The 26,909-nt window shown below is 38.6% G+C and overlaps 3 protein-coding genes across 8 annotated transcripts; 1 reads left to right on the forward strand and 2 right to left on the reverse strand.

Annotated features, from left to right (window-relative positions):
- Positions 1-588: 588 nt before the first annotated feature.
- Positions 589-2,518, reverse strand: LOC135631443 (plasmodesmata-located protein 6-like). The gene is made up of 3 exons (XM_065139127.1): positions 1,551-2,518; positions 989-1,090; positions 589-895 (listed from the first exon to the last, which is right to left on the reverse strand). Exons 1-3 carry the CDS (start codon positions 2,488-2,490, stop codon positions 885-887), a joined length of 1,053 nt encoding a protein of 350 aa, XP_064995199.1. The 5' UTR covers positions 2,491-2,518; the 3' UTR covers positions 589-884.
- Positions 2,519-3,413: 895 nt separating this feature from the next.
- LOC103974668 (THO complex subunit 4D) lies at positions 3,414-13,121 on the reverse strand. 4 transcript variants are annotated; one of them, XR_670913.3, is made up of 8 exons: positions 12,795-13,121; positions 10,591-10,839; positions 9,652-9,795; positions 9,497-9,565; positions 8,089-8,279; positions 7,196-7,243; positions 3,747-4,042; positions 3,414-3,664 (listed from the first exon to the last, which is right to left on the reverse strand). XR_670913.3 is itself a non-coding variant. In XM_009389543.3 (7 exons), the coding sequence occupies exons 2-7, from the start codon at positions 10,795-10,797 to the stop codon at positions 3,805-3,807; spliced, it is 897 nt and encodes a 298-aa protein (XP_009387818.2). In that variant the 5' UTR covers positions 10,798-10,839; positions 12,795-13,121; the 3' UTR covers positions 3,414-3,804. The 4 variants fall into 4 exon arrangements, 3 of the variants coding, with proteins under 3 accessions (XP_009387818.2, XP_064995311.1, XP_018678081.2); XM_009389543.3 differs by having other exon boundaries at positions 3,414-4,042; XM_065139239.1 differs by lacking the exon at positions 10,591-10,839 and having other exon boundaries at positions 3,414-4,042; positions 12,795-13,120.
- Positions 13,122-13,570: 449 nt separating this feature from the next.
- On the forward strand, positions 13,571-15,972 carry LOC135631505 (uncharacterized). Of its 3 annotated transcripts, XM_065139241.1 has the most exons (3): positions 13,572-13,805; positions 15,162-15,609; positions 15,954-15,972. In XM_065139241.1, exon 2 carries the CDS (start codon positions 15,177-15,179, stop codon positions 15,600-15,602), a length of 426 nt encoding a protein of 141 aa, XP_064995313.1. In that variant the 5' UTR covers positions 13,572-13,805; positions 15,162-15,176; the 3' UTR covers positions 15,603-15,609; positions 15,954-15,972. The 3 variants fall into 3 exon arrangements, with proteins under 3 accessions (XP_064995314.1, XP_064995313.1, XP_064995312.1); XM_065139242.1 differs by lacking the exon at positions 15,954-15,972 and having other exon boundaries at positions 13,571-13,809; positions 15,162-15,710; XM_065139240.1 differs by lacking the exon at positions 15,954-15,972 and having other exon boundaries at positions 13,573-13,805; positions 15,162-15,710.
- Positions 15,973-26,909: the final 10,937 nt, after the last annotated feature.

The following is a 26,909-nucleotide window of genomic DNA, read 5'->3' on the forward strand; positions in this document are numbered from 1 at the left end:
AATATTAGTTCTTGAGGTGGATCGTATCGATGATGATATGATTAGCCCGACTTGATTCGAGCCCACATAGACAAAAAAAAAAAAAAAAATTATTTCATTAAAAGCTTGTAAGTAAGTGAAAGTTGAATCCACAAGCGGTTTAAAACTAATTACATGACTTTACTCGTTAAAAGCAAGTGATATAAAAATGAATTGAATTAGGTTTCAATTAGATAACGATCGACACGAAAAATATCTCAAGTTGGATCTAATATCACCGTAAACAAACATCTTAAAAGAAATATGTTTAATGCATTTGTCTGTGGACAAGCTAAATTTTTTCCTCATTAGTTATGAGCTTACTACTTGATAGGGATCATAGTCTTATCATCTCCAAGTGTAAAAACATTCCTCATTTTTAGAATGAAGCTACCAAGATTCCATAAAATATAAAGTTTGAAATGATGGAGTTGGTGAGCAAAAAGGATTCCCCCCTTCCAGTAGTATGCTTTAGTTGATACAAGAACATGGATCCAAGTCACCTACCATTACATCCTACCACATACCACCAAGCCAAGAGACAAGAACAGCATGCCATAGAAAGGGTTCTTCCAATAACTAAGAATAAATAATAGAAAGATCAAGCTACATGAACATGAGGAATGGGGTGTGTTTGGAATCTTCTCCTTTCATCTTTTTCTTCTTTTTTTTTTTGTGTTGGATACTTTCCCACTTCACTTATTTCAAGGAAAGCATGCCTTTCCCATCCACTTTTTCTCTTTGTAGTCCCTCATACACTTTAAGAGACTACCCCACATCTTTAGAAATGGTATTATAAAAGAACCCCAACAAGCTAAAAAGAAAGCACAGACAAGAAAGCTTGGAGAAAGGATTACCAGTTCAACTTAGTATTTACCTGCAAATAGATTGAAACAACATATGTTAAGGGCTTGAATCTAATGGTACTTTGGATAACATGATGCATATGAACATTAAAATGAGAGCAGACCATAATTTCCAGCTTTTCTGAGGAAGGAAAGGAGGACTATTATGAGAGCAACTCCTGCTATGAGCCCAATGATAATTGCCAGTGTTTTCCCAGCCTCATCATCTGAAGATAAAAGAAATCATCTGCATCAATTTGTTCTACATAAAAGTATTCACCAACTCCAACCTTGACAATTTGGTCCTTATTGGCTCATCAAGAAACCTAAGCATTGTTTATACTATTGTTGGCAATACAAGATAGAATCATTATTAGCTCATCAAGAAAAGGTCATATTCCCTTGAAAGCCATGGACTTTACTTTAAAGGATCACTAATGAATGAATCAAAATGCTTACAAGAGATATATTTGTTAGAAATTCATAATAAGTCTTGAGTCAAATTTATCGAATTAACATACATTAGATTTGATATCGATTCGATCCAAAGATCTTTTTATTGTGTTGTCGATCAATTCTCTTAATTTTTATAAATATGAGACTATTTCCTAAAAATGTTATGCACTTACGAAAGCGAAGGAAAGAGATGAGCAGCAGCAACACCGGTGATCATAAAGAGGCGCTCACCGTGATCGGTCTTGGACGTGTAGACTCCATTGGACCAGTACCTGGCAAAGCACTTACCGAGGTAAGCGTCGCCGGCGACGGCAAAGCCACAGGCGGCCCTGAGCTCCGCCACCGCCGCTGCCAGGCAGTCCTCGCAGTGCTTTGCGCTCTGGTCGCCGACGCACTGAGCCACCGCCTGCACGTACCCCGCGGCGCCGATCCTGTAGCTCCCCCGGGCAGAGTCCGACGTCAGGTCGGCGAGCGCGGCGTCGCGCATGCCGAGCATGTCGGAGTTGTATCCTCCGCCGGCGGGGGGGCCGCACTTCTTGTAGAGGACGCTGGTGTCGGCCTTGCCGAGGAAGGAGTCGTTGCCGTAGCGGAGGAAGCAGCCCCTGAACTGGATGGCAGCGCCGGCGGCCGAGGGGCAGAGGGAGGAGAGCTGGGAGAGGGCGGAGCGGACGCAGGAGTGGCAGTCGGAGAAGGGGAGGTCTCCGCGGCACTGGAAGAGACCGTAGGCCGGGGAGGAGGAGGCAGCGGCGGTAGAGGTGAAGTTGGCGTAGGAGGAGTAAGCAGCGGCGTTGGCGAGAGAGGCGAGGAGGGACTCGACGTTGAATTGGTAGGGTGAGCCCGGAGTGCACTTGGGCTGCGAGCATCCGGCGTAGACGAAGTCGGTGTAGCCGTCGGAGGCCGACGCTGACGGTGAAGCAACGCAAGCGAACAGAAAGATAAGCAACAGTTCAGTCATTTCCTGCTTGTCTTGTTCTTTCTTTCTTTGTTGTTCTTGTTTCTTGTAGATAGCAGTGGAATGATGAGAGGGAGAGAGAGAGAGAGAGAGAGAGAGAGAGGTTGGATGTAGTAAGCAGATATAGTCGTCGAGGAGTGAGAGAGGCAGTGAATTGAGTGTGGTGGGGCATTTAAGAACAAGAAGAGGAAGAGGGAGGTGAATATTCTGCGACATCATTGATAAAAGAGAAGAGATGAGATTGAGTCGGGGGTGGAGCGGTGATATAGAGGTAGTGGGAAAAAGTGGAGGAGAGCCCTCACTAGTATATATCTCTCTCTCTATACTAATAATTCCTCCACATTATTATATTTTTCACTCCATATTCATTTAAGGGTATCTCTCACTCATATCAAGGTGGAAGTCCATATTCAACTATTTAATTAGATCACTATTCTCTAAGAATGATTACGGTTGGTTATCATTCAGCAGTTATGTCAGCTAATTCTTTTCTTCCTTGCATGTAGGTTGACTGGGAATCAAACTCTGGACCTCTGAGAAATCCTTCAGGAGTACTATATATATATATATATATATATATATATATCATTTTTGTTTAATACAGAGGAGAAATTTGAGTCACAAGACAGCCTCCAATATCAGTGAAGCTGGTTGATGTATAGTCTTTAGGTTTGCTGGTTGATGTATAGTCTTCAGGTTTGCTGGTTGAGGCGTGATTAGTAACTGTGATGCACAACCCCTACCCCCACGAATAAGATAATGAACTCTGCAATGAGAATGTCATCATAGTGGCTGCACACTTTTATCTATCAAAGGTTTGGGTAGTTGAGGACTGGAAGATTGAAAAGCTTGGACATGAACTCGTTGCTTTTCGTCTACCGACCCCTATGGGTTTAGCTTTAATCATAACTTTCCGGGGACATAAACAGAACGCTAATACAAGTTACAAGCACCAGGCACTAATCACAAGGGTAGCTGGTATAGTAAATTAAAAGGGACTATTTCCTACCCAAGGCATCATCTTTCTACGTGAGCCAATCCCCACATAGCACACTCGGACAACACTACACTATTACTGCTCCAAAAGAGTGCATAAGAAGCATGAGCATTTAATAGAAGCGGACGGAAGAATACACGACAGCAACAAAAACAAGAAGCCTTTGTAAACATCTCCAAAAGCCAAAATATAGAAATCTTCTTCACTCCTGATGCAACTCATGAATGCCTGAAAAATACAAGAAAACCATGGGACTAGCTGTCTGTGTCTGCCACGATCATGCACACTGCTGGGTTTTCTTATTCTCGGACCACTGCATTCTGCAAAAAGGACATCCAAACTACTGTGGATATGTTCAGATCTCATCCTCGAGTGAGGCTTCTTCACACATTGTATCTGGTTCCGGCAAACACAACAATAAAATTGTTATTGTGTGTCCAACAAGCAATATACTAGAGTGCAAACACCAGTATGATACCTCCATCAACCCCTTTTAAACAGGCATACAAGACTTCCAAATTGGACCTCAAACCAAATTAAGATGTATTCATTGCTTCAGAGTGATAGGTCTCCAACTCCTTGTCCAACTCATCTGCTGACTTCTCAAGGTTTTGCTTCCTCCCACGACCACGGCCTCTGGCACTGGCACCGCCACGACCACTGCCTCTGCCACTGGAAATAGCATTGAGATGGCCACGACCACTGCCTCTGCCACTGGAAATAGCATTGAGATGGCCACGACCACGGCCTCGCTGGAAGCCTCCACGAGTTATCCTGCTCATCAGATAACTCGGTTAATGCAATAGCTAACATATACACGGATAAAGAACACGTTGATCTCGAACACAAGGCAACCATAAGTGGGTCATTGCACTCGCCTGGGCTTTAATAAGAAATTATGAAATTTGCAACATTCCTAAGAACTGACTTACTAAATCTCCATTTAATGTTGTTCCAATAGAGTCTTGAATAAATATCAAACACTGAGACACTAACAGTTCCAAATAGGCACTTCAAATAGCCCGAGATTAAAAGCCATTTTTGCAACCACAACAGCACATCTTCAGTATTAGCATTTAATAAACATCAAAATTTCCAAATAGGCAGTATGATCACAATTAACTGCATTGGCAAGTAGTCAAGCGGCAGGGTTTAACATATGAGCAAGTTCGTTTTAATGTATCAGGAAAATGTGTATATTTAAGAGAAACCAGAAAATTTATATTAACAATGTCTTCCCAAAGAAGCAGAGCAACAAAAACAATTGAAAATTGGATATAGGAACACAAAGGCTTCTATTGTTTCAAATAACTGCCTTCAGAAGCCTTTTACTTGAGAAACTAATTTACCATAATACAAAATGCTCCTACAGTGTGGCCCAAACCTGGAAGCTGGCCCCTCAGACGAGGGCTTAGCCAGGGTATCTGACTTTAGACTACTCCATTGCGCTGCAAAAAGACTAAAATAAGGGTCCACTCAGCATGGCTTAATCCAGGACAGTTCAGTACAGCACATAAATGCACCGATCCAGAAGGTTTCAACCCAAAAGCACCTAATTCGCTAATGCAATATTGTTTTTTATATGAGCCTTAATTCAGCACAGGACACTGAGAAGGTCAGGTCCAACTGAAAAAGGCTTTCCTAGCCAAATCAGTGTTAATCAGAGAAGGGAAATGGAGTGTTCCAGATATAGAAAATAGTGAGCACTTATTATGAGTAATCTTGAATTATATCCAAAAACTAATCCAATTGAACATGACAAAATAGGACTTAAAAGTCTTCGAGACAGGTCATCAACCTGACTTCCAAGCAAGAGTAAGATATAATTTTCAATTTTTTTTACAATTTTCATGTGATTGACATAACTATTTATAGTAGCCATTTTAGAGAGTCAAAGAAGCCTATTAAGTGTCTAACCAGTATTTACTCCCATAAAAGAGTGTCCAACAGATAAGGCAAATTATTTCACTATTAGGAATAGTATGTCAAGGGTTTTAAGTGTTTCTCTTGCTCCTGTAGAGAAACACCAATTCCCAACAGATGCAAGAATAGAGATTCATGCAAAAGGTTAAGATAAGAGACATGATGATGAAAGTAAGACTCCATCTATTGCATCAAAGCTCACTTGTTCTAATGATAAGTTCTAGAAAACAATTTCTTTTACACTGCATATGGCACTATCGCTTTTCTTCTTAATCAATGGGAAGACCAGCAATTGATCAATTACGTTTTACAACCTTCTCCTTTTCAAGGCATAGGACAGACCCTTAGACTTGATCACTCAACCTTTTATGAGTCACTTTTATCTTTACAGCGTATTAAAATAACCCAATATGGTGGAAGACACTCAAACAAGACTGCACCACCAGGTATTTGCACCTCAAAAAGGCCTAAAAAATGAATCCAAACCAGCAAATAAAGTCCTGACAGAACTACTGTTTGACTCGGGGTGATACCTCAACCAGAGGTCAGTATCAACACCGACATGCATCGACATTGACACAGGTCATACTACCGATGACCTAGGCAGTAACAATGCCAGCTTGGACAGTACTACCTTTAAGTTTGGGTGGCACAACCATCGATACTGATGAAAAGTGCTGCCATGTGTCTGGCCTAGTAAGGGCCCAAGCCTGACCGAAATTCAAGCCCAATGTTTGTCACATGCTGTCAAATAGAGTGGACTCAATTCCAACCCAATTACAGCCCAATATGGATTCGACCAAGACTTTGACACTTTAATGGTTTTTCTGACTAGTAATTGAAACTTTCAACACGCCATCGAATCTTCCGGCATGTCGTCCCAACGAGTTTTGACTAGCTGGTCTAAAGATAATCAATCAATGTCATTATAATGTAAGGCACATAATTCAGTTGGCCAAACATAATCAATCTAAGCAATTCTCTTCTTGAACCATATGACAAAGCCCAAACCCAGACCTATGAAGTAGCTTGATGTTTGCCTGCGATTACTCAAACATAAACCTAAACAAGTTCTACGCAGAACCATGATCAATGCCTGGGATATTCTATTTAAATAGTCACTTAGACTGAGGTCACATGTGTACACTCGGAAAATGACTTGTCCTTGGATAAGCTAGCATATGTCTGAAGCGTCAAACAAGCATTCTTAGCTCACATGACTATAAGTAAAGCTGATTTTAGAGATTAGTTTCTTCCAATCTCTCCAGATTTTGGTGGCATAAATTATGACAAAATGGATTTCATGAAAGTTCTAGATCAAATAGTACATGAGTATCATTAAAGTCCTAGAACAAATGTCTGACTACAACGTTTTACTTTCTTTCATCTTTCTAATGTTGCAAAAAGTGGTCAATATTTAATTCTTTAAGGTCCCAAAGATTGAACAAAGGTTATGTCCTGTGTATACATATACAATTTGATAGGAAATTGGATCCTCAACGTTTTAGTTGTTAAAATATCAAATTTGCTCCAATTACCTTTTATAGATTTACGTGGTTGCTCTTGGAATGGTTTTTTGTGGCTTGATTTCAGTTGTTAAAAATATCAAATTTGCTCCAATTCCCTTTTATAGATTTATGTGGTTGTTCTTGGAATGGTGACTTAGTGTGTCAGTGGAATAAGAAAATTGCAAGAAAGCACACCAGTCAAATAATGATGTCGCTTAGATCCTAGAACCAATAACCACCTCAAATTTGTCACATTGCCTAGTCCTTTGGCTTAGTATTTCTAATAGTCTGCAATCAACCCAATAAACTAGATTAAAAAAATTTACGCTAGAAGGAAACAGACTTTCAAATAGAACTACAACTAATACATGGATAAATTAAATAAAACTGAAGATTTGCAAAACCAACTAAAATTCTAACATTCTTAAAGTAGATATAAAGGCACTTAAGAAAGATTCTCAATAATCATAAGGTATATGATCTTATGTGACCTTACCCGGAAGCACGATTGAAAGAACTTGAAGCACCTCGACCAAATTGCGGGCTGAAAAGAGAATCTACCAAGGTTAGCTTCAAGTGAAAAAAAGCTCCTTTGGATAAGCGGAAGATAATCTCCATTAAAGAAGCTTGTCTTAAGTTGTGTTTTTGTGATGTGTAAAGGGCTCCCAAAATCCAAACAAAATCTTCATATCTAAGGGCTTTCAAAAGCCAAAACAGAAGCTGGTCACCCTTTGCCATCAACCTCATTCAAACTAATTTTAATGAACTGGGTTTCTAGAATTTTATGTTATAGTAAAAAAAAGGAACATCTTGAGTCTTTTGAATAATCCATCAAAGATAGGCTGGCAAAATTAGTATGTGAACATTTTTTAGTATCACTTGTACTGAAAGATATTACCCAAAGAGCAAAATACAAAAGCAAATATGGTAGAATAATGAAATTAATGTAACACTTCACATGAAAGTTACATAATATTTTACAGTTTATGAAAACAATTTGCAAAAAAAAATACTGGAAAAGGAAAACATAAACCAACACACAACAGACACACATATCAATGTTATCAGTGAAGACAGTCAAACAACTCAAACATCATCAAGGAAAGTTTCAAGTCCAATGAGGAACAAGGAAAATAAGACCCAAAACAAGAGGCAGTTTCTATAGGAAGATTCAATAGGACCAAGAAGAGCACAGAGTGAAATCCTGATACAGCGGACCCAGCAGTCCTTTTTTTGAACATAATCAGAATAGTCCAAAGAAAAAATAACAAAAAGATATAATCTAGATATCTTTAAAAAAAATGAAAATTCAACATTTTTTAATGCATTGGCACAAACCAGTGATATAAATGCAAGCAAGAAGAAAAATAACAGAAAAGAACCACATACGTCATAACAACTGTCCTTTTTCCTCTACCATTTGGACCACCTACAACATTCACACGAGGAGTGACAGGCAAGCCTAGATTAGTGCCTATAACTTCTATTTTCATAGGCTTCCCATCCAGCTGCACATTGTTATATCGTTTTAAGGCAGCCATGGCATCACTTCTTCTTGTATATACAACCTCTGCTGAACCCTGTAAACAAATTTAAAGATTCAAACCAAAAACTGCATATACAACAAATAAAAAAAAGAAGCTTGTGCAAGCGACAAATATGCCCTTGTAACATGCACGGCAAAAATAAATCCCATCAAGGAACTGTCCTACAAATACAGAAATATTGCATGTATAATCTTACCAGCTACCACTCTATCGATGCAAATGATTTCTGCCTCAAGCACACAGAAATTCTTCAGGTGGATTATGCTGTTTGCAGATTACTTTTCCTATTTTACCCATTTAACTCTTGGGATTTTCCTTTTAGTGGCTTCATTGGGAAATTCTTCAGGTTTGCATGCTTGTGGTTGTGCATTTGATCTAATATGTGGTTTTAGTCTTATAGGCTCAAGTAACATAGATGGACTTTGTTTTTCAAATAAAAAAGCCTTATCAAGTTAAAGGTGGCTAAAAACCATTTTAAACAAATACATACAACTTTCACCCTCATCAAAGTCAAATACAGCACTGTGTGCACCCATCTAGATGAATGCCAATATTATTTTCAACTACTTTTTATTTAAAAACTCCTAAAATGTTATTTCAGTATTATAAGTGCATATTACAATTTGCTATATTTTAAATATTTATGAGAAAATTAATTATGTTGAAAATTGAAATACCAATAACACGATAAAAGAGAACATTAGGGAATTGAGTAGCCTAACACTAGTAACTCAGTTAAAACATTGTTTGACCATGTTGGCAATCATTGCTGAATAAGTTGTTCCAATAAGACATTTCTTGACCTATTATGTGGACCAACACAGCATGGTCCAAGATGAAGGCAATTACGTAATTAGAATGTCTCAACATTAGTATATTAAGGATATGGACCAGTGTGCAGAGTGTCCAATTATGTAATTGGAATGTCTCAAAAAGTAAAAGGCAATTCTCCCATTCTTCGACCTAAGATATATGGCAAGATAACTCATTCGCGCCAAATATAGAATTACACTCTTTCTATCTCCTATAGCCAAAAATCATATACACAAATTTTTTGCATAGTTTAGATGCAACAATCAATCTATCACCAAAAAGTAAAAAAAGATTACAGTTGCATTAGGGAAAGACAAGAAACTCACACTACGGCGACCATTCCTCAAAATTTTTGCATAGTTTAGATGCAACAATCGATCTATCACCAAAAAGGAAAAAAGATTACAGTTTCATTAGGAAAAAGACACGAAACTCACACTAGGGTGACCATTCCTGTCATAATGAACTGCATAACGCTTGAGGTCACCAACTTCAGAGAATAACTCCTGTATGATAATTAAGAAATAATAAAATTAAAATAATTGCAAACAGAAATGGAGCTAAACTCAGTCAATTGTGGACTTTAACTGACCCTTATATCTTCATTGGACACCCCATAATCTAAATTTGAGATGTAAAGTTTTGTGCCAGTTTCGATTCCTGAAATGCCTGCAGCTACAACGCTATCATCAAAGAGATCATGCCTCCATATCATACCCTTTGTTCTGCTGAAAGACTGATGAAGTCGCAGCCAAAGATACAGATAATGGAATAGATATGTTAGCACATAATCATAAAACTGATCTACCTAGTGTGAATAACAAGTCCACGGAAGAATGAAGAAAGGTTCATAAAGGGCAGTGATCTAATGTATGAAGCTCCTACCAATGTGAGGTCTGTAGGAGGGCCAATTCAAACAACTTTACCACAACAAATAGCAAGGTTATTTCTATGACCCGAATTCTAGTCACGATGCAACCTTACCGTTGTATTAAGGTTCATCCTCATGAAGAAGAGTTCATGTAACATATCTATAAAAGAGAACCCCCCGTAGAAAGAGTATACCTTTTACTATTATGTGATATGAGCTATAACATTTAGCATATAAAGAATGCACATGAAAAATGAAGATGAGGATTCCAGCAAAATAGCATATAATGTGTAAAGAGAACAAATGGAAGTAGAGAAATCCACCAATGTCATATGCTGATGATAAGTTACTGTTGAGAGAGCTCCAGTTCCGAAGTACAACTCCTTGAGCACTTCAACAAAAAAAGACTCCATGAACTAGCATATAAATTGAAGGCTCGACCGTCGAAGATTCAAAGTTCCAAATTTAGCAACAGATCCTTTGAAATTCTCCCCTTTAAATACTTCATTAATGAATCATACACCAAAAAGCAATATAATCCAAAAGTGGTGCAAGGGCCTCTCCATGTGAAAAATTCAGATATTCTCCCCTTCATGTCTGGCATTCTAATGATTCAAGTTCTTGAACATGCAAAATAAACAGCAACATTTTTAGGCTTGCCTTAGCAATTTTGTACGGAGATGGCCGCATGTTAACACTGAGACTGCCTCGATGAAGCATGCCCATTCCCCTTCCACGGAAAGTATCACCACGTCCATGGCCACGCCCTTGGCCTTGGCCTCTCCCTCTCCCTCTCCCTCTCCCTCTTTGATTAGCAGTTCGATTCTTAATCAAATCATCCCTTGGCATTCCCATAGATGTGGCCATTTGACAATTGACTAGGAAAAGGCCAAAGATAATAACTAAAACCTGCAGTACAAATGAACAAGTTGAACTCATTTTATTTGTTCATTTAAAAGAAATGGCCCAAGGTGTCAAACATTACGATTTCCATAAGATAGAAATCTCTTACAGAAATAAACCTTTGTAATGAAAAACTAAGTGCATAGATATAATGGTAGAACCAACCCTCTCAGAAAACTACAAACAAACTCCAGGACTGAAATTTGGAAGTCCAAAACAATCAGATGATGCTTTATATGGATTCATCGAATCAATTGTACGTGAAAGAAATACTTGCAGAGTACTCCTTAACAATCCCTCAAAATCAGCATGATATGCAAAAATAAGTCAAAAACTCGAACACTTGGCAGCACAACGTCATTAACAGTTTAACACACTCAAACTCATATTTTCATTGCCATTCATTAAATTATCAAAACCAGATATCCCAAAATTGTCTTGTGCAAGCAGAATGTGTACATCATGCTCTCTGGAATTTAACATCAGTGACTAAAAGGATATGTTCAACAACGGCATCAAACCTTATAATAAAATCATACAACCATCTCATAAAACAAAAGGCAAATACTAAAGTCATGATAATATTTGTATTTGAAAAGAACATTTTTTTCAAGTGAAAACAGTCAGCCAAGCTAATAAGTTTGACAACCTTATTTAGTCTAATAAAACAATACTCATTAGCATAATTTTACTTCAGAGACCACCAGCATATGAATCACATATCACAGAACATAGCTACATCATTCTGCACAATCATTATCCCCCTTCTTCATTTCTGATTCACTCTTCAGTCTAACATAACATCATCCATGATCCACTATAATTTGCTCTCATTCTTTTGCCATTGCTAGAAAGATGCCATATGTATAATCTAACATCCCCATCTACCTCCAAGAAAGAAATAGTTATAAAAGAAACAAACGATAGAGACCAAAAATAAACAGGAAAAAAATTCCCAAATAGATATGGAATTTTTCATAGTGGCAGGGCTAGGTAGCATTTTTTTCAGTATAGCAAAAAAGAGAGCGTTTATGACCTTTGTTCTGACTGCATGCTATGCTCTGAGGACACAACAAGGAAGGATTCACCAGCAAACCACTAGGAATTCACCACGGTGAATCAACAGCTATATACAAGAAGAGGGTGAACTTTTGATTATCTAGCATTTCAGATGGCAGCAAGCTAGTGGTGCTCAATATAAATGAGATAGAGGACTTCTGTGATATTTACTCTCCATTGCGGTCTATGCTTTGCTAAATTCATGGGAAGGATTCACCAGTGTATAATCAGGAATTCATCATGGTGACTTGACAGCTTTTAGCAGAAGAGAGTGAATATTTAATTAACTAACCTGGTGCTTGATCAACAACACATAATGGAAATTTGGACATCATGCATACATGAGACACTTTGGTAATAAGCTTTGTGCTTGAGATGCAAATTATGACAGCCATGAGAAATCCAGATCACTAAGATCCTCTATCGCACAAACATGGCATCTTGGGAGCCACGCATTAGACACTGGTATGCATCAGATATGTGTGGGTACATGTCCAATGCATCTGCCAAATATGAGGACAACAAAATAGAAGCAGCTACTGGCAACAGAAGTCCCCGCCGCCACCAGTTAGAGGCCCCTAGTGAGGAAGGGGCAGGCCGGCAACAGAATTTAAGATTGGACGCCTCCAACACACATATCAGAACTATTAACCACCACCTAGATCTCTAAAATGCACTTTTAACCGTCACATGCACTGGCATATAAACGTTCATTCTACAGGAAAACATACACAGGGCTCATAATCACATTATACAAGCATCGAATTAGTCTGAAGCAAATGGCTCGAATCAACGATCTTTCACAAGCAGTCACAAATGATCAAACAATTAAAAGCAAAATCCAGATGAAAGATCAAATAAGTAATCTAAGGGGAAAACCACAAGAAAGACAAAAGAAATACCTCGAGATCACCACAGATTCCTCCTCAGCTAGCTCAAAGAAAGAAGGCCCCGCACACAAGAGAAAGGGGAGAAACTTGAGCGGCCTCAGCGGGAAGAAGCTGATGAGTCTAGGGTAAAGTATCGGAGAGGGTTAACGCTCCCAGCTTTCTACTAGACTTTCTGGTGATAGAAACTCCGACGGATTCAAGTGGACATGGGAGAATTTGGAAGGATTGGAGGTTCTTCAGATGATTTCAAGCGTTTTTTGGTGGGGGATGAAGCGGATGGCAAATTTTGATCGCTCGTTGGAACCCTTAGGGTTTCTCTCGCGTCGGCAAACGTCAAGCGTGTGAAGTTAATGATTCTATTGAAGCAAAATTCCATATATATCCCTGCTAAATTAGGTCATTCATGTAATTGTCCCTACGAACTACCATTTAACTGCACATGCAATTGGTATATAATATGGTTAGTTAAAATGTGTAGGGCTTCTTAAATAAAATTATAATGTTTTTTCTCGTCTTTATTATTACTATTTGTATCATAAACGAAAATGAATATAATACTTAAAAAAAAGATATATACCTACATTAAGATTAATTGAAATTATATCGAATAATATTGATTTCGTACAAACACTCAAATAAATCATTTTATGAAACCTCAAAATTTAGGATAAAATTAATAATTAAAGTTGATATCGATTTAGAGTAATCGAAGTATAGTTAAAATGTTTTTTAAATAGAATTATAGTGCATTCATAATGGGCCGAGCCGCAAACCGTTTGGGCTCTGATCGGATGAGCTCAAACGAGCCACGAAGCTCTTAAGGCCGAGGAGCCCTAGTCGCCACCGCCCCTCCCCTTCACGAGCGCCGCTTGTGTAGTCGTCACCGTTTCGTCCTCCGACGCTTCTCCCCTTGACACCACCGCAGCCTGGATTGGTCCTCGCCGGGTGCCGACCCGTCCTACAAAGTACCTCGACAGCAGGTTCCCCGGCCGTGTCCCAGTTGCTTATCCATCACCGGCTCGAGTAAGTACGTTCTTGTTGAGTTATTACTTGAGTTATGGGCTAAAACAGGTAGACATGATGAGGCTTTCTATATATTTTCATGTTATGATATTATCAAAACTGAAATTTTTATGTGATTCTGCTAATCCAATTTCGATGGTATATTGCCCAGACATAAACTATTTTCTTTTCATGTTGTCTTTACTTTCACAGTTGTTGTTGGGGAAATCTGCTAAAGCTTTTAGTAAACTCCTTGAGAGGATTAATTAGTTTTAAAGCATTAATTTCATGGGGTGTGAGAACAGTGAACTACTCTGTGTCTGGTTATGATACACAGTGTCTAAAACAGAAATATTGGAGTCTTGTTAGAACATTGATTAAATTTAGGTGTCATCTTTTTCCAAAGTGTATATTCCATTTATCTCAAGTAAATTGTTGCATTCTCTAGGAACTTAGCTAGCTAATTGTAAGATCAGGAATAGTATAGTTAAAAGGGTATATGATATCCTTGACTCTTTTCTAATTTATGTTAGCATTTGGCACTCGATAAAATAGCTCTATCTCATGCATAATAATGAAAAGGCATGTTAGATTCGTAATCCTACATATTATCATCCTGGACATAAGGCTTCAAACGGACAGAGGCTTTCAGTAACCGAATTAATTAGAAGCCTCATGGCCCAATTATGTAGTGTCATTGAATTTTGACCACTTAGGGTCATGATTTTACTGCATAACGTCATACTGGAATGGGATTTAACTCGTAACAAGACTCATCACAAGTGTCGTTATGGAATTCTTACTGTTTTGTTGCTTCAATCTTGACACTTTTGAGATGTCAGTGCTAACATTGTGCTTCAATTTGGTTGGTCTTTGGCTGGGTTTTTCCTTGTGGTTAAGTTGCCTTCGCTTGAAGAAGCTGAAGTATTTGGCACTTTAGTCGATCGTTGTAAATTTAATAATCTTTCGATAAAGGAAAGATTCAGATATAATGTGTATGTCACACTGTATACAATAAAGATTGGTATAGAACTTGGCAGATCATAGAGGAGCTATGGGTCCTTATTCAGGAATTCACAGAGGAACCTGTCATGATATTTATATGGACACGACTCTGTTTCCAGTTTAGGATCTAGCATTTAAGACGCATTATTACTTGCTGATTTTGATATACATCAACTAGCATTCTTTTTTGCTATATTGATTTGTAGTCATGACTAAAGGTCATGAGTTACTGGGAAAAAAAAATTACTCCATGGGGAGTCTTCTTTTGAAATTTGTACCTCCTTTCGACTGTTGTTTAACTTTCAATGTTATTAAGATAAACTGTGTTGTAATACCCAAATTCTGTTTGATAATCTTTTTATGGATTACTAGGTTGAATACAATTTCATGGATGTAGATTCCGTCGTTCACCTTGGTGGTTGCCACTGTAAGCATGTGAGGTGGCAAGTTGAAGCACCATCAAGTGTGGTAGCATGGAGTTGCAACTGCTCTGACTGTTCCATGAGAGGCAATATCCACTTCATTGTGCCATCATCCAAATTCAAGCTCGCAGCTGATTCTGATAAGTTCCTAACAACATATACTTTCGGAACCCATACTGCCAAGCATACCTTCTGCAAGATATGTGGTATAACTTCTTTCTACTTCCCAAGATCAAATCCTGATGGTGTTGCAGTGACGGTTAAGTGTGTCGACGCTGGTACTCTTGCTCATGTTGAAATTAGGTACTTTGATGGGAGAAACTGGGAGAGTTCCTACGATCAAACTTCCATAGCATCATTTTCAAAATCAGATAATGAAGGACAGACATAGTTGTCTGGTAAGTCTCACTATATATATGGCTTTTGTGGTTGGTCAGTAAGTTGTACCTTGTGATAATATCTAGAACAGTTTAGTGGACAATTACAGTTCCTCCCTTCATCTTTCTTGTCGATTGATAGATTCACTTGCTACTTTACGATAGATCAGATCTGAGGTGTTAACTTGAAGTAATTTTATCTAGTTTAGTTTGATGGTGAGGTGTCTCACCAGTGCTTGGATCTGATCTCATAATCCGAAAATTGAACCATATCAATGGGATCATAGTCGAATTGGAAACTGAAATCTGTTGGAGTTGGAAAGCCAAATCGATTGACATGTTTGATTCATGTTCTCTAATTTCAGAATCACCATGGAAGCACCTTTACATGTTTGGTTCGTGAGCTGCAAGATCAGTATCAAAATTGAAGTTGGTTGCCAGAACCCAGTAATTTTAAAGGGGAAGATGAGTAGTTATGTGCGATAGTAGTTTCACTATATTTGATTGAGGTATATATTTACCACGTTGATTGTTTGATAAGGTAGTTTGACATGTGATGATGTCGTTCTCTCTCTATGATGCTTTGATTGAGGTATGTATTCACCTTTGATGCATGACGAAGGCGAATATGGGAGAAAAGGGGGAAATGATAAGAGTATTTATCTCTATTTATAGAGAAATATTTTAGAATTATTTAAAATAAAAATTATAAATAATAAAAAGGAGTTGCCAATAGTAATTTTTTAATAGAAAACAAGATTATAGAGAGATATTTCATTTTAGGTTTTTTCTAATCATTCTTTTTATTTTTCTCAAATAGTAGCCCTCTTTTCTCTTAGTTTCAAAATTTTTTTGATAGGAATCTTGTCCTTTGCATTGGACTAATCTATAAGCTGAATCGGTCTAGTAATAGTATTTTTATATAGGTTTATAGTGTTTTTTATTGAAGGATTAAAAAATATTATAATCCTATTTAAAAATCCTACAATAAAATTTAATTTTTTTTATTTTGATTTTAAATTAAAAAATACCGATTTGAAATCTCATTAAAAGTGATAAATTCATTTGTATTGTATTTTGAGTCATTATTCCTTGATTAAAGTAATTTTCTATAGGTTTATATAAAAGTAAGTTTTTTTTTTCATGTTTTGTTCCCTAATCATCAAGAATATATTTTGAAACCTTAAATTATTTTATGAAACCTTAATAAATATAATGAGGTTAAAAATTAATATTTATGAGAATTAAACTTAATTAAGATTGAATTATAATATTTTTAATAGGATTATGATGATTCTAATTCAATATAAAAATATTATATATCTATTTAAAAATATTATAAATATATTTTAGAATTTCTCGTATAGCATCCTAAGTTTGAAAAATTTTCGCAAAGTACCCAAATTTCTCACAAAGCACCTCTAAGCCTCGTCCCTAGTTGTGCATTTGCTTGTGCTAGCCTTGCACCCCACCAACGACTCCCCTCCACCTCGTACATGGCTACCTCGCCCATTAGCCCTCACCCATCCCTTGATCCTCACTGTCATCGCTGTGAGAGCAAATCATGCCCTCCTAAACCACCTCCGCCCCCCACCCCCGCCTCCCTCGTCTCTCCTTTTCTCGAGTGCGATTGATGCCAAAGAGGAGGTTGTGCAACCCCAATTGGACCTTGCTAAACTCTCAACCCTCACCATTATTGTTGATTGCAAAGAGCCACACAATGTGGCTAAACCCATGCTTATGTAAGGTTTATAAGGGTCGCCATTGTTAGAGCTAGCCCCAGGATATTTACCAAAGGGTAATTTTGGCAACACAACAAAGACAATAAAGCGGAAATAATAAAAGCGACAAGAACAAACAAAACACCAGAACACCAGATATACGTGGTTCGGTCAAATGACTTTGACCTACATCCACGGAAGAAAGAGGAGCAAACTACTATTATAAAAGAGGGACACTTACAAATGCCTTAGGAAATGTTCCTAGGCCATAAAACACCTTCAGCTTCCTAAACAAGAAGACTTCAAACCATAAGCAGGTTTTCTTGTGATGCTTGCTATACTTCTTGTGGTGTCTGTGGTACTTCTCGTGGTGTGTCTAACATCAAAGCTCAGGCCCTTATTTATAGTTCCAAGACGAGACAACAAGTCTGATTTTTCCGATGTGGGACTATGGGACTTGCCAAACTAACAAATCTCCACCTTGGTATGTCCCAACAAAACTTGCTCCACCTTCTTCACAAAAGCCCCAACGGGCAATCACCAACAATGAACACCAACCAAGTCCAAGCACTGCTTGAACTTGTAAACCGGAAGAGGCTTCGTAAACATATCAGCTGGATTGTCCTTCGTATGAATTTTCTGAACAAGGACTTTTCCTTCAGCAATGATATCCCGAATAAAATGAAACTTCACATCGATGTGTTTTGTCCTCTCATGATACATCTGGTCTTTAGTCAAATGAATAGCACTTTGACTATCACAGTAAATTGTAGTAACACTTTGATGCAGACATAATTCGCTGAACAATCCTCTTAACCATAAAACTTCTTTGATCGCCTCTGTCACTGCCATATATTCTGCCTCTGTAGTAGATAAAGCTACGACAGGTTGTAAGGAAGCTTTCCAACTAACTGCACAACCGCCAACGCAAAATACATAGCCTGTCAAAGATCTTCGTTTATCAAGATCCGCAGCATAATCAGAGTCGACGAAACCAACCAAAGTGTCACGATTTTTTCCAAACTCCAAACAAGCATCTGAAGTCCCTTGCAAGTATCTGAGAATCCACTTCACAGCCTGCCAATGTGTTTTACCCGGGCGAGACATATATCTACTAACCACACTGACTGCTTGTGAAATATCTGGACGAGTACAAACCATTGCATACATAATACTGCCGATGGCACTAGAATATGGAACTTTCACCATATATTCTTCCTCTTCAACTGACTGTGGTGACTGAGCAGCAGATAGCCGAAAATGGCTAGCAAGAGGAGTACTAACTGGCTTAGCATTTTTCATGCCAAACCTCTCCAAGACTTTCTTGAGGTAATTTTTCTGAGTCAGAAATAATTTTCCAACTCCTCGATCTCTTTTGATCTCCATGCCAAGAATTTTCTTAGCTGCTCCCAAATCTTTCATTTCAAATTCACTACTCAGCTGCATTTTCAAAATGTGAATTTCTGACAAATTCTTAGCTGCAATAAGCATGTCATCAACATAAAGCAACAAATACACAAAAGAGCCATCAGTTAACTTCCGGAAGTAAACACAACTATCATACATGCTCCTCGTGTAACCATGACCCAACATAAAAGAATCAAACCTCTTATACCACTGTCTTGGAGACTGCTTCAATCCATACAAAGATTTCTTTAACAAGCAAACATGGTCTTCCTTACCATCAACTTCAAATCCATGAGGTTGCTCCATATAAATTTGTTCTTCAAGTTCACCATGTAAGAAAGCTGTCTTGACATCAAGTTGCTCCAATTCCAAATCATACATGGCAACTAAAGCAAACAAAACACGAATAGAGCTATGTTTAACAACAGGTGAAAATACATCATTAAAATCAACACCATGTACCTGACTATAGCCCTTTGCAACCAACCGTGCTTTGTACCTTGCATCTTCAACCCCTGGAATACCTTCCTTCCTTTTGAAGACCCATTTGCATCCAACAATTTTCTTACCAGAAGGCGGCTTCACAAGATCCCAAGTTCTATTCCGATGGAGAGACTCAATTTCTTCATTCATCGCAATCAACCACTTAGCGGAATTATCACAAGAAACTGCATCTGAGTAGGAAGTAGGCTCACCAACTTCACTTGTCTCTTCTGCAACAGACAAAGCATATGCAACCAAATTTGCATATCTTTGTGGTGGTCGAATATCTCTTCGTGGTCTATCCTTGGCTATGGAATATTGCTCTTCCTCTGGATCATCTGCGTCAGTAGACTCGGGACCACCTACTGGCATTCTTTGAGTAGAAGAGTTCGACTTAAAGGAATCTGAACTCCCAATCTCAAGCTCCACCTGCTTCTGCGCATTATCATTTGTACAACTAGTAGATTCCTCTTTAGAAGATAGCATAGATAATTCATCAAAAGTAACATCTCTACTGATTATAAATTTTGGGGATTTGGGATCAGGACACCATAATCTGTATCCTTTCACCCCAGAAGCATACCCAAGGAAAATACACTTTTTAGCCCGAGGCTCTAATTTTCCTTCATTTACATGCATGTATGCTGGGCACCCAAAAATTTTAAAATCAGAATAATCAGCAGGAGTACCTGACCAAACTTCCTCTGGAGTTTTAAAGTTAAGTGCTGCAGAAGGAGCGCGGTTGACAACGTAACAGGCCATATTAATCGCCTCTGCCCAAAAGTCTTTTGTCAACCCTGCATTTGAGATCATACACCTCGCTCTCTCCAAGAGTGTTCTATTCATACGTTCAGCCACACCATTTTGCTGAGGTGTCATCCTAACAGTGCGATGCCGAACGATTCCTTCATTTTTGCAGAATTCTTCAAAGTCACCTTCACAAAATTCCATGCCATTATCTGTTCGAAGCCGCTTAATCTGTTTACATGTTTGCTTCTCAATCAAAGCCTTTCATTGTTTAAAGGTTAGAAAAACATCATTTTTATGCTTCAGAAAATAAACCCAAACTTTCCTGGAATAATCATCAATGAAAGTCAACATATACCTGGCACCACCCTTAGACTGAACTTGAGCTGGACCCTAAAGGTCTGAATGAATATAGTCAAGAGTACCTTTCGTTTTGTGAACTGCCGGAGAATTGAAGCTGACTCTTTTCTGCTTTCCAAAAATGCAGTGTTCACAAAAGTCAAGTGGCCCAGTACTCTGTCCGCAAAGTAGACCTCTTTCGCTCAACATGCTCAAACCTTTCTCGCTCATATGACCCAAACGCATATGCCATAATTTGGTGATGTCAGAATCAGACAATGATGATGACGAAACTGCAACTGAACCTGTGACAGTAGTTCCCTGCAGAATATACAAGCTACCAGACCTACAAGCTTTCATAACAATAAGGGCACTTCTAGAAACTTTCATAACTCCACCTTCAGCTGTGTATTTACACCCAAGGGCCTCTAAGGTGCCTAAAGAGATGAGATTCTTTTTCAAATCAGGAACATATCTAACATTAGTGAGCGTCCTCACAATACCATCATGCATTTTAATTCGGATTGTTCCTCTACCAACAACATCACATGCGGCATTATTGCCCATCAAAACAATTCTACCATTACAAGATTCATATGTGGAAAACAAATCCCTATTGGGACACATGTGATAAGAACAACCTGAATCTAAAATCCATTCATTTTTAGACTTTATCCTGTCATCAATAGCAAAGAAAATATTTCCAAAATTCTCATCAGATGCTACACTAGCTTCAGCGGATTCAATAGTTTTCTCAACAAATTTTTCCTTTTGCTTTAATTTATTTTTCAATTTAAAGCAATCAGATTTAATGTGCCCCATTTTATGACAATATCTGCATTCCAAATTTCTATGTCTGGATTTAGATCTAGATTTAGATCTACTACTGTCAAATTCTCTTTTATCCATTCTCCCCCTAACAACCAGACCCTCAGCCTGATTCTCTCTACTTTCCCCAGTGATATTCTTGTCTATCTACTCCTTAGATTTCAATGCAGATTTAATTTCTTGATACAAAACTGTTTCTTTTCCATAAATCAAAGTATCACGGAAATGCTTAAAAGATTGGGGAAGAGAACACAAGAGTAACAAAGCCTTATCCTCATCATCCATTTTTGCATCTATATCCTCCAAATCCATAACCAAAGAATCAAACTTATCAAGATGCGAGAGTATAGATGTACCTTCAATCATCCGAAGCATATATAGTCTCTGCTTCAAGTAGAGACGATTCTCCACTGTCCTCTTCATGTACAAGGCTTTAAGTTTGTCCCACATGCTCTTAGCCGTAGTCTCCGTAGCTACCTCCAGATCTTCCTTTGACGTACCATCTGGAATGTTCTCAGTACCCTGAAGTGCCAAATCAACTCCGTCTTGAACCAGAATGGCCTCCATCTTGAGTTGCAACATGCCGAAGTTGACATTTCTGTCGAATTTCTCGATAACGATCTTTGATATTGTCATTGTTGCCAAAAGATCCCAGAACCAGGCTCTGATACCAGTTTGTTAGAGCTAGCCCCAGGATATTTACCAAAGGGTAATTTTGGCAACACAACAAAGACAATAAAGCGGAAATAATAAAAGCGACAAGAACAAACAAAACACCAGAACACCAGATATACGTGGTTCGGTCAAATGACTTTGACCTACATCCACGGAAGAAAGAGGAGCAAACTACTATTATAAAAGAGGGACACTTACAAATGCCTTAGGAAATGTTCCTAGGCCATAAAACACCTTCAGCTTCCTAAACAAGAAGACTTCAAACCATAAGCAGGTTTTCTTGTGATGCTTGCTATACTTCTTGTGGTGTCTGTGGTACTTCTCGTGGTGTGTCTAACATCAAAGCTCAGGCCCTTATTTATAGTTCCAAGACGAGACAACAAGTCTGATTTTTCCGATGTGGGACTATGGGACTTGCCAAACTAACAAATCTCCACCTTGGTATGTCCCAACAAAACTTGCTCCACCTTCTTCACAAAAGCCCCAACGGGCAATCACCAACAATGAACACCAACCAAGTCCAAGCACTGCTTGAACTTGTAAACCGGAAGAGGCTTCGTAAACATATCAGCTGGATTGTCCTTCGTATGAATTTTCTGAACAAGGACTTTTCCTTCAGCAATGATATCCCGAATAAAATGAAACTTCACATCGATGTGTTTTGTCCTCTCATGATACATCTGGTCTTTAGTCAAATGAATAGCACTTTGACTATCACAGTAAATTGTAGTAACACTTTGATGCAGACATAATTCGCTGAACAATCCTCTTAACCATAAAACTTCTTTGATCGCCTCTGTCACTGCCATATATTCTGCCTCTGTAGTAGATAAAGCTACGACAGGTTGTAAGGAAGCTTTCCAACTAACTGCACAACCGCCAACGCAAAATACATAGCCTGTCAAAGATCTTCGTTTATCAAGATCCGCAGCATAATCAGAGTCGACGAAACCAACCAAAGTGTCACGATTTTTTCCAAACTCCAAACAAGCATCTGAAGTCCCTTGCAAGTATCTGAGAATCCACTTCACAGCCTGCCAATGTGTTTTACCCGGGCGAGACATATATCTACTAACCACACTGACTGCTTGTGAAATATCTGGACGAGTACAAACCATTGCATACATAATACTGCCGATGGCACTAGAATATGGAACTTTCACCATATATTCTTCCTCTTCAACTGACTGTGGTGACTGAGCAGCAGATAGCCGAAAATGGCTAGCAAGAGGAGTACTAACTGGCTTAGCATTTTTCATGCCAAACCTCTCCAAGACTTTCTTGAGGTAATTTTTCTGAGTCAGAAATAATTTTCCAACTCCTCGATCTCTTTTGATCTCCATGCCAAGAATTTTCTTAGCTGCTCCCAAATCTTTCATTTCAAATTCACTACTCAGCTGCATTTTCAAAATGTGAATTTCTGACAAATTCTTAGCTGCAATAAGCATGTCATCAACATAAAGCAACAAATACACAAAAGAGCCATCAGTTAACTTCCGGAAGTAAACACAACTATCATACATGCTCCTCGTGTAACCATGACCCAACATAAAAGAATCAAACCTCTTATACCACTGTCTTGGAGACTGCTTCAATCCATACAAAGATTTCTTTAACAAGCAAACATGGTCTTCCTTACCATCAACTTCAAATCCATGAGGTTGCTCCATATAAATTTGTTCTTCAAGTTCACCATGTAAGAAAGCTGTCTTGACATCAAGTTGCTCCAATTCCAAATCATACATGGCAACTAAAGCAAGCAAAACACGAATAGAGCTATGTTTAACAACAGGTGAAAATACATCATTAAAATCAACACCATGTACCTGACTATAGCCCTTTGCAACCAACCGTGCTTTGTACCTTGCATCTTCAACCCCTGGAATACCTTCCTTCCTTTTGAAGACCCATTTGCATCCAACAATTTTCTTACCAGAAGGCGGCTTCACAAGATCCCAAGTTCTATTCCGATGGAGAGACTCAATTTCTTCATTCATCGCAATCAACCACTTAGCGGAATTATCACAAGAAACTGCATCTGAGTAGGAAATAGGCTCACCAACTTCACTTGTCTCTTCTGCAACAGACAAAGCATATGCAACCAAATTTGCATATCTTTGTGGTGGTCGAATATCTCTTCGTGGTCTATCCTTGGCTATGGAATATTGCTCTTCCTCTGGATCATCTGCGTCAGTAGACTCGGGACCACCTACTGGCATTCTTTGAGTAGAAGAGTTCGACTTAAAGGAATCTGAACTCCCAATCTCAAGCTCCACCTGCTTCTGCGCATTATCATTTGTACAACTAGTAGATTCCTCTTTAGAAGATAGCATAGATAATTCATCAAAAGTAACATCTCTACTGATTATAAATTTTGGGGATTTGGGATCAGGACACCATAATCTGTATCCTTTCACCCCAGAAGCATACCCAAGGAAAATACACTTTTTAGCCCGAGGCTCTAATTTTCCTTCATTTACATGCATGTATGCTGGGCACCCAAAAATTTTAAAATCAGAATAATCAGCAGGAGTACCTGACCAAACTTCCTCTGGAGTTTTAAAGTTAAGTGCTGCAGAAGGAGCGCGGTTGACAACGTAACAGGCCATATTAATCGCCTCTGCCCAAAAGTCTTTTGTCAACCCTGCATTTGAGATCATACACCTCGCTCTCTCCAAGAGTGTTCTATTCATACGTTCAGCCACACCATTTTGCTGAGGTGTCATCCTAACAGTGCGATGCCGAACGATTCCTTCATTTTTGCAGAATTCTTCAAAGTCACCTTCACAAAATTCCATGCCATTATCTGTTCGAAGCCGCTTAATCTGTTTACATGTTTGCTTCTCAATCAAAGCCTTTCATTGTTTAAAGGTTAGAAAAACATCATTTTTATGCTTCAGAAAATAAACCCAAACTTTCCTGGAATAATCATCAATGAAAGTCAACATATACCTGGCACCACCCTTAGACTGAACTTGAGCTGGACCCTAAAGGTCTGAATGAATATAGTCAAGAGTACCTTTCGTTTTGTGAACTGCCGGAGAATTGAAGCTGACTCTTTTCTGCTTTCCAAAAATGCAGTGTTCACAAAAGTCAAGTGGCCCAGTACTCTGTCCGCAAAGTAGACCTCTTTCGCTCAACATGCTCAAACCTTTCTCGCTCATATGACCCAAACGCATATGCCATAATTTGGTGATGTCAGAATCAGACAATGATGATGACGAAACTGCAACTGAACCTGTGACAGTAGTTCCCTGCAGAATATACAAGCTACCAGACCTACAAGCTTTCATAACAATAAGGGCACTTCTAGAAACTTTCATAACTCCACCTTCAGCTGTGTATTTACACCCAAGGGCCTCTAAGGTGCCTAAAGAGATGAGATTCTTTTTCAAATCAGGAACATATCTAACATTAGTGAGCGTCCTCACAATACCATCATGCATTTTAATTCGGATTGTTCCTCTACCAACAACATCACATGCGGCATTATTGCCCATCAAAACAATTCTACCATTACAAGATTCATATGTGGAAAACAAATCCCTATTGGGACACATGTGATAAGAACAACCTGAATCTAAAATCCATTCATTTTTAGACTTTATCCTGTCATCAATAGCAAAGAAAATATTTCCAAAATTCTCATCAGATGCTACACTAGCTTCAGCGGATTCAATAGTTTTCTCAACAAATTTTTCCTTTTGCTTTAATTTATTTTTCAATTTAAAGCAATCAGATTTAATGTGCCCCATTTTATGACAATATCTGCATTCCAAATTTCTATGTCTGGATTTAGATCTAGATTTAGATCTACTACTGTCAAATTCTCTTTTATCCATTCTCCCCCTAACAACCAGACCCTCAGCCTGATTCTCTCTACTTTCCCCAGTGATATTCTTGTCTATCTACTCCTTAGATTTCAATGCAGATTTAATTTCTTGATACAAAACTGTTTCTTTTCCATAAATCAAAGTATCACGGAAATGCTTAAAAGATTGGGGAAGAGAACACAAGAGTAACAAAGCCTTATCCTCATCATCCATTTTTGCATCTATATCCTCCAAATCCATAACCAAAGAATCAAACTTATCAAGATGCGAGAGTATAGATGTACCTTCAATCATCCGAAGCATATATAGTCTCTGCTTCAAGTAGAGACGATTCTCCACTGTCCTCTTCATGTACAAGGCTTTAAGTTTGTCCCACATGCTCTTAGCCGTAGTCTCCGTAGCTACCTCCAGATCTTCCTTTGACGTACCATCTGGAATGTTCTCAGTACCCTGAAGTGCCAAATCAACTCCGTCTTGAACCAGAATGGCCTCCATCTTGAGTTGCAACATGCCGAAGTTGACATTTCTGTCGAATTTCTCGATAACGATCTTTGATATTGTCATTGTTGCCAAAAGATCCCAGAACCAGGCTCTGATACCAGTTTGTTAGAGCTAGCCCCAGGATATTTACCAAAGGGTAATTTTGGCAACACAACAAAGACAATAAAGCGGAAATAATAAAAGCGACAAGAACAAACAAAACACCAGAACACCAGATATACGTGGTTCGGTCAAATGACTTTAACCTACATCCACGGAAGAAAGAGGAGCAAACTACTATTATAAAAGAGGGACACTTACAAATGCCTTAGGAAATGTTCCTAGGCCATAAAACACCTTCAGCTTCCTAAACAAGAAGACTTCAAACCATAAGCAGGTTTTCTTGTGATGCCTGCTATACTTCTTGTGGTGTCTGTGGTACTTCTCGTGGTGTGTCTAACATCAAAGCTCAGGCCCTTATTTATAATTCCAAGACGAGACAACAAGTCTGATTTTCCCGATGTGGGACTATGGGACTTGCCAAACTAACAGCCATTATTGCTTACACCCTTACTCAAGGGTGTCGAAGACCACTACTAATTGCAGAGGTGTCATGTAGTGTCGCTTATGCCTTTGCTCGCGTGAGGGTGACGAGAGCTGCTTCATTGCTGGTCCAACAGGATGCGACAAAGCCCATTGTGCCTCTATCACTAGGTGGGTCTGACAAAGGGTGGTGATAGACAAGATGATAGCATAGGTAGGTGTTGAGTGAGGGTAATAGGGGATAGGATAATCATTTTGGAAGAAA

This window comes from Musa acuminata, chromosome BXJ3-2 (genome assembly GCF_036884655.1).
Source record: "Musa acuminata AAA Group cultivar baxijiao chromosome BXJ3-2, Cavendish_Baxijiao_AAA, whole genome shotgun sequence".
NCBI lineage: Eukaryota > Viridiplantae > Streptophyta > Magnoliopsida > Zingiberales > Musaceae > Musa > Musa acuminata.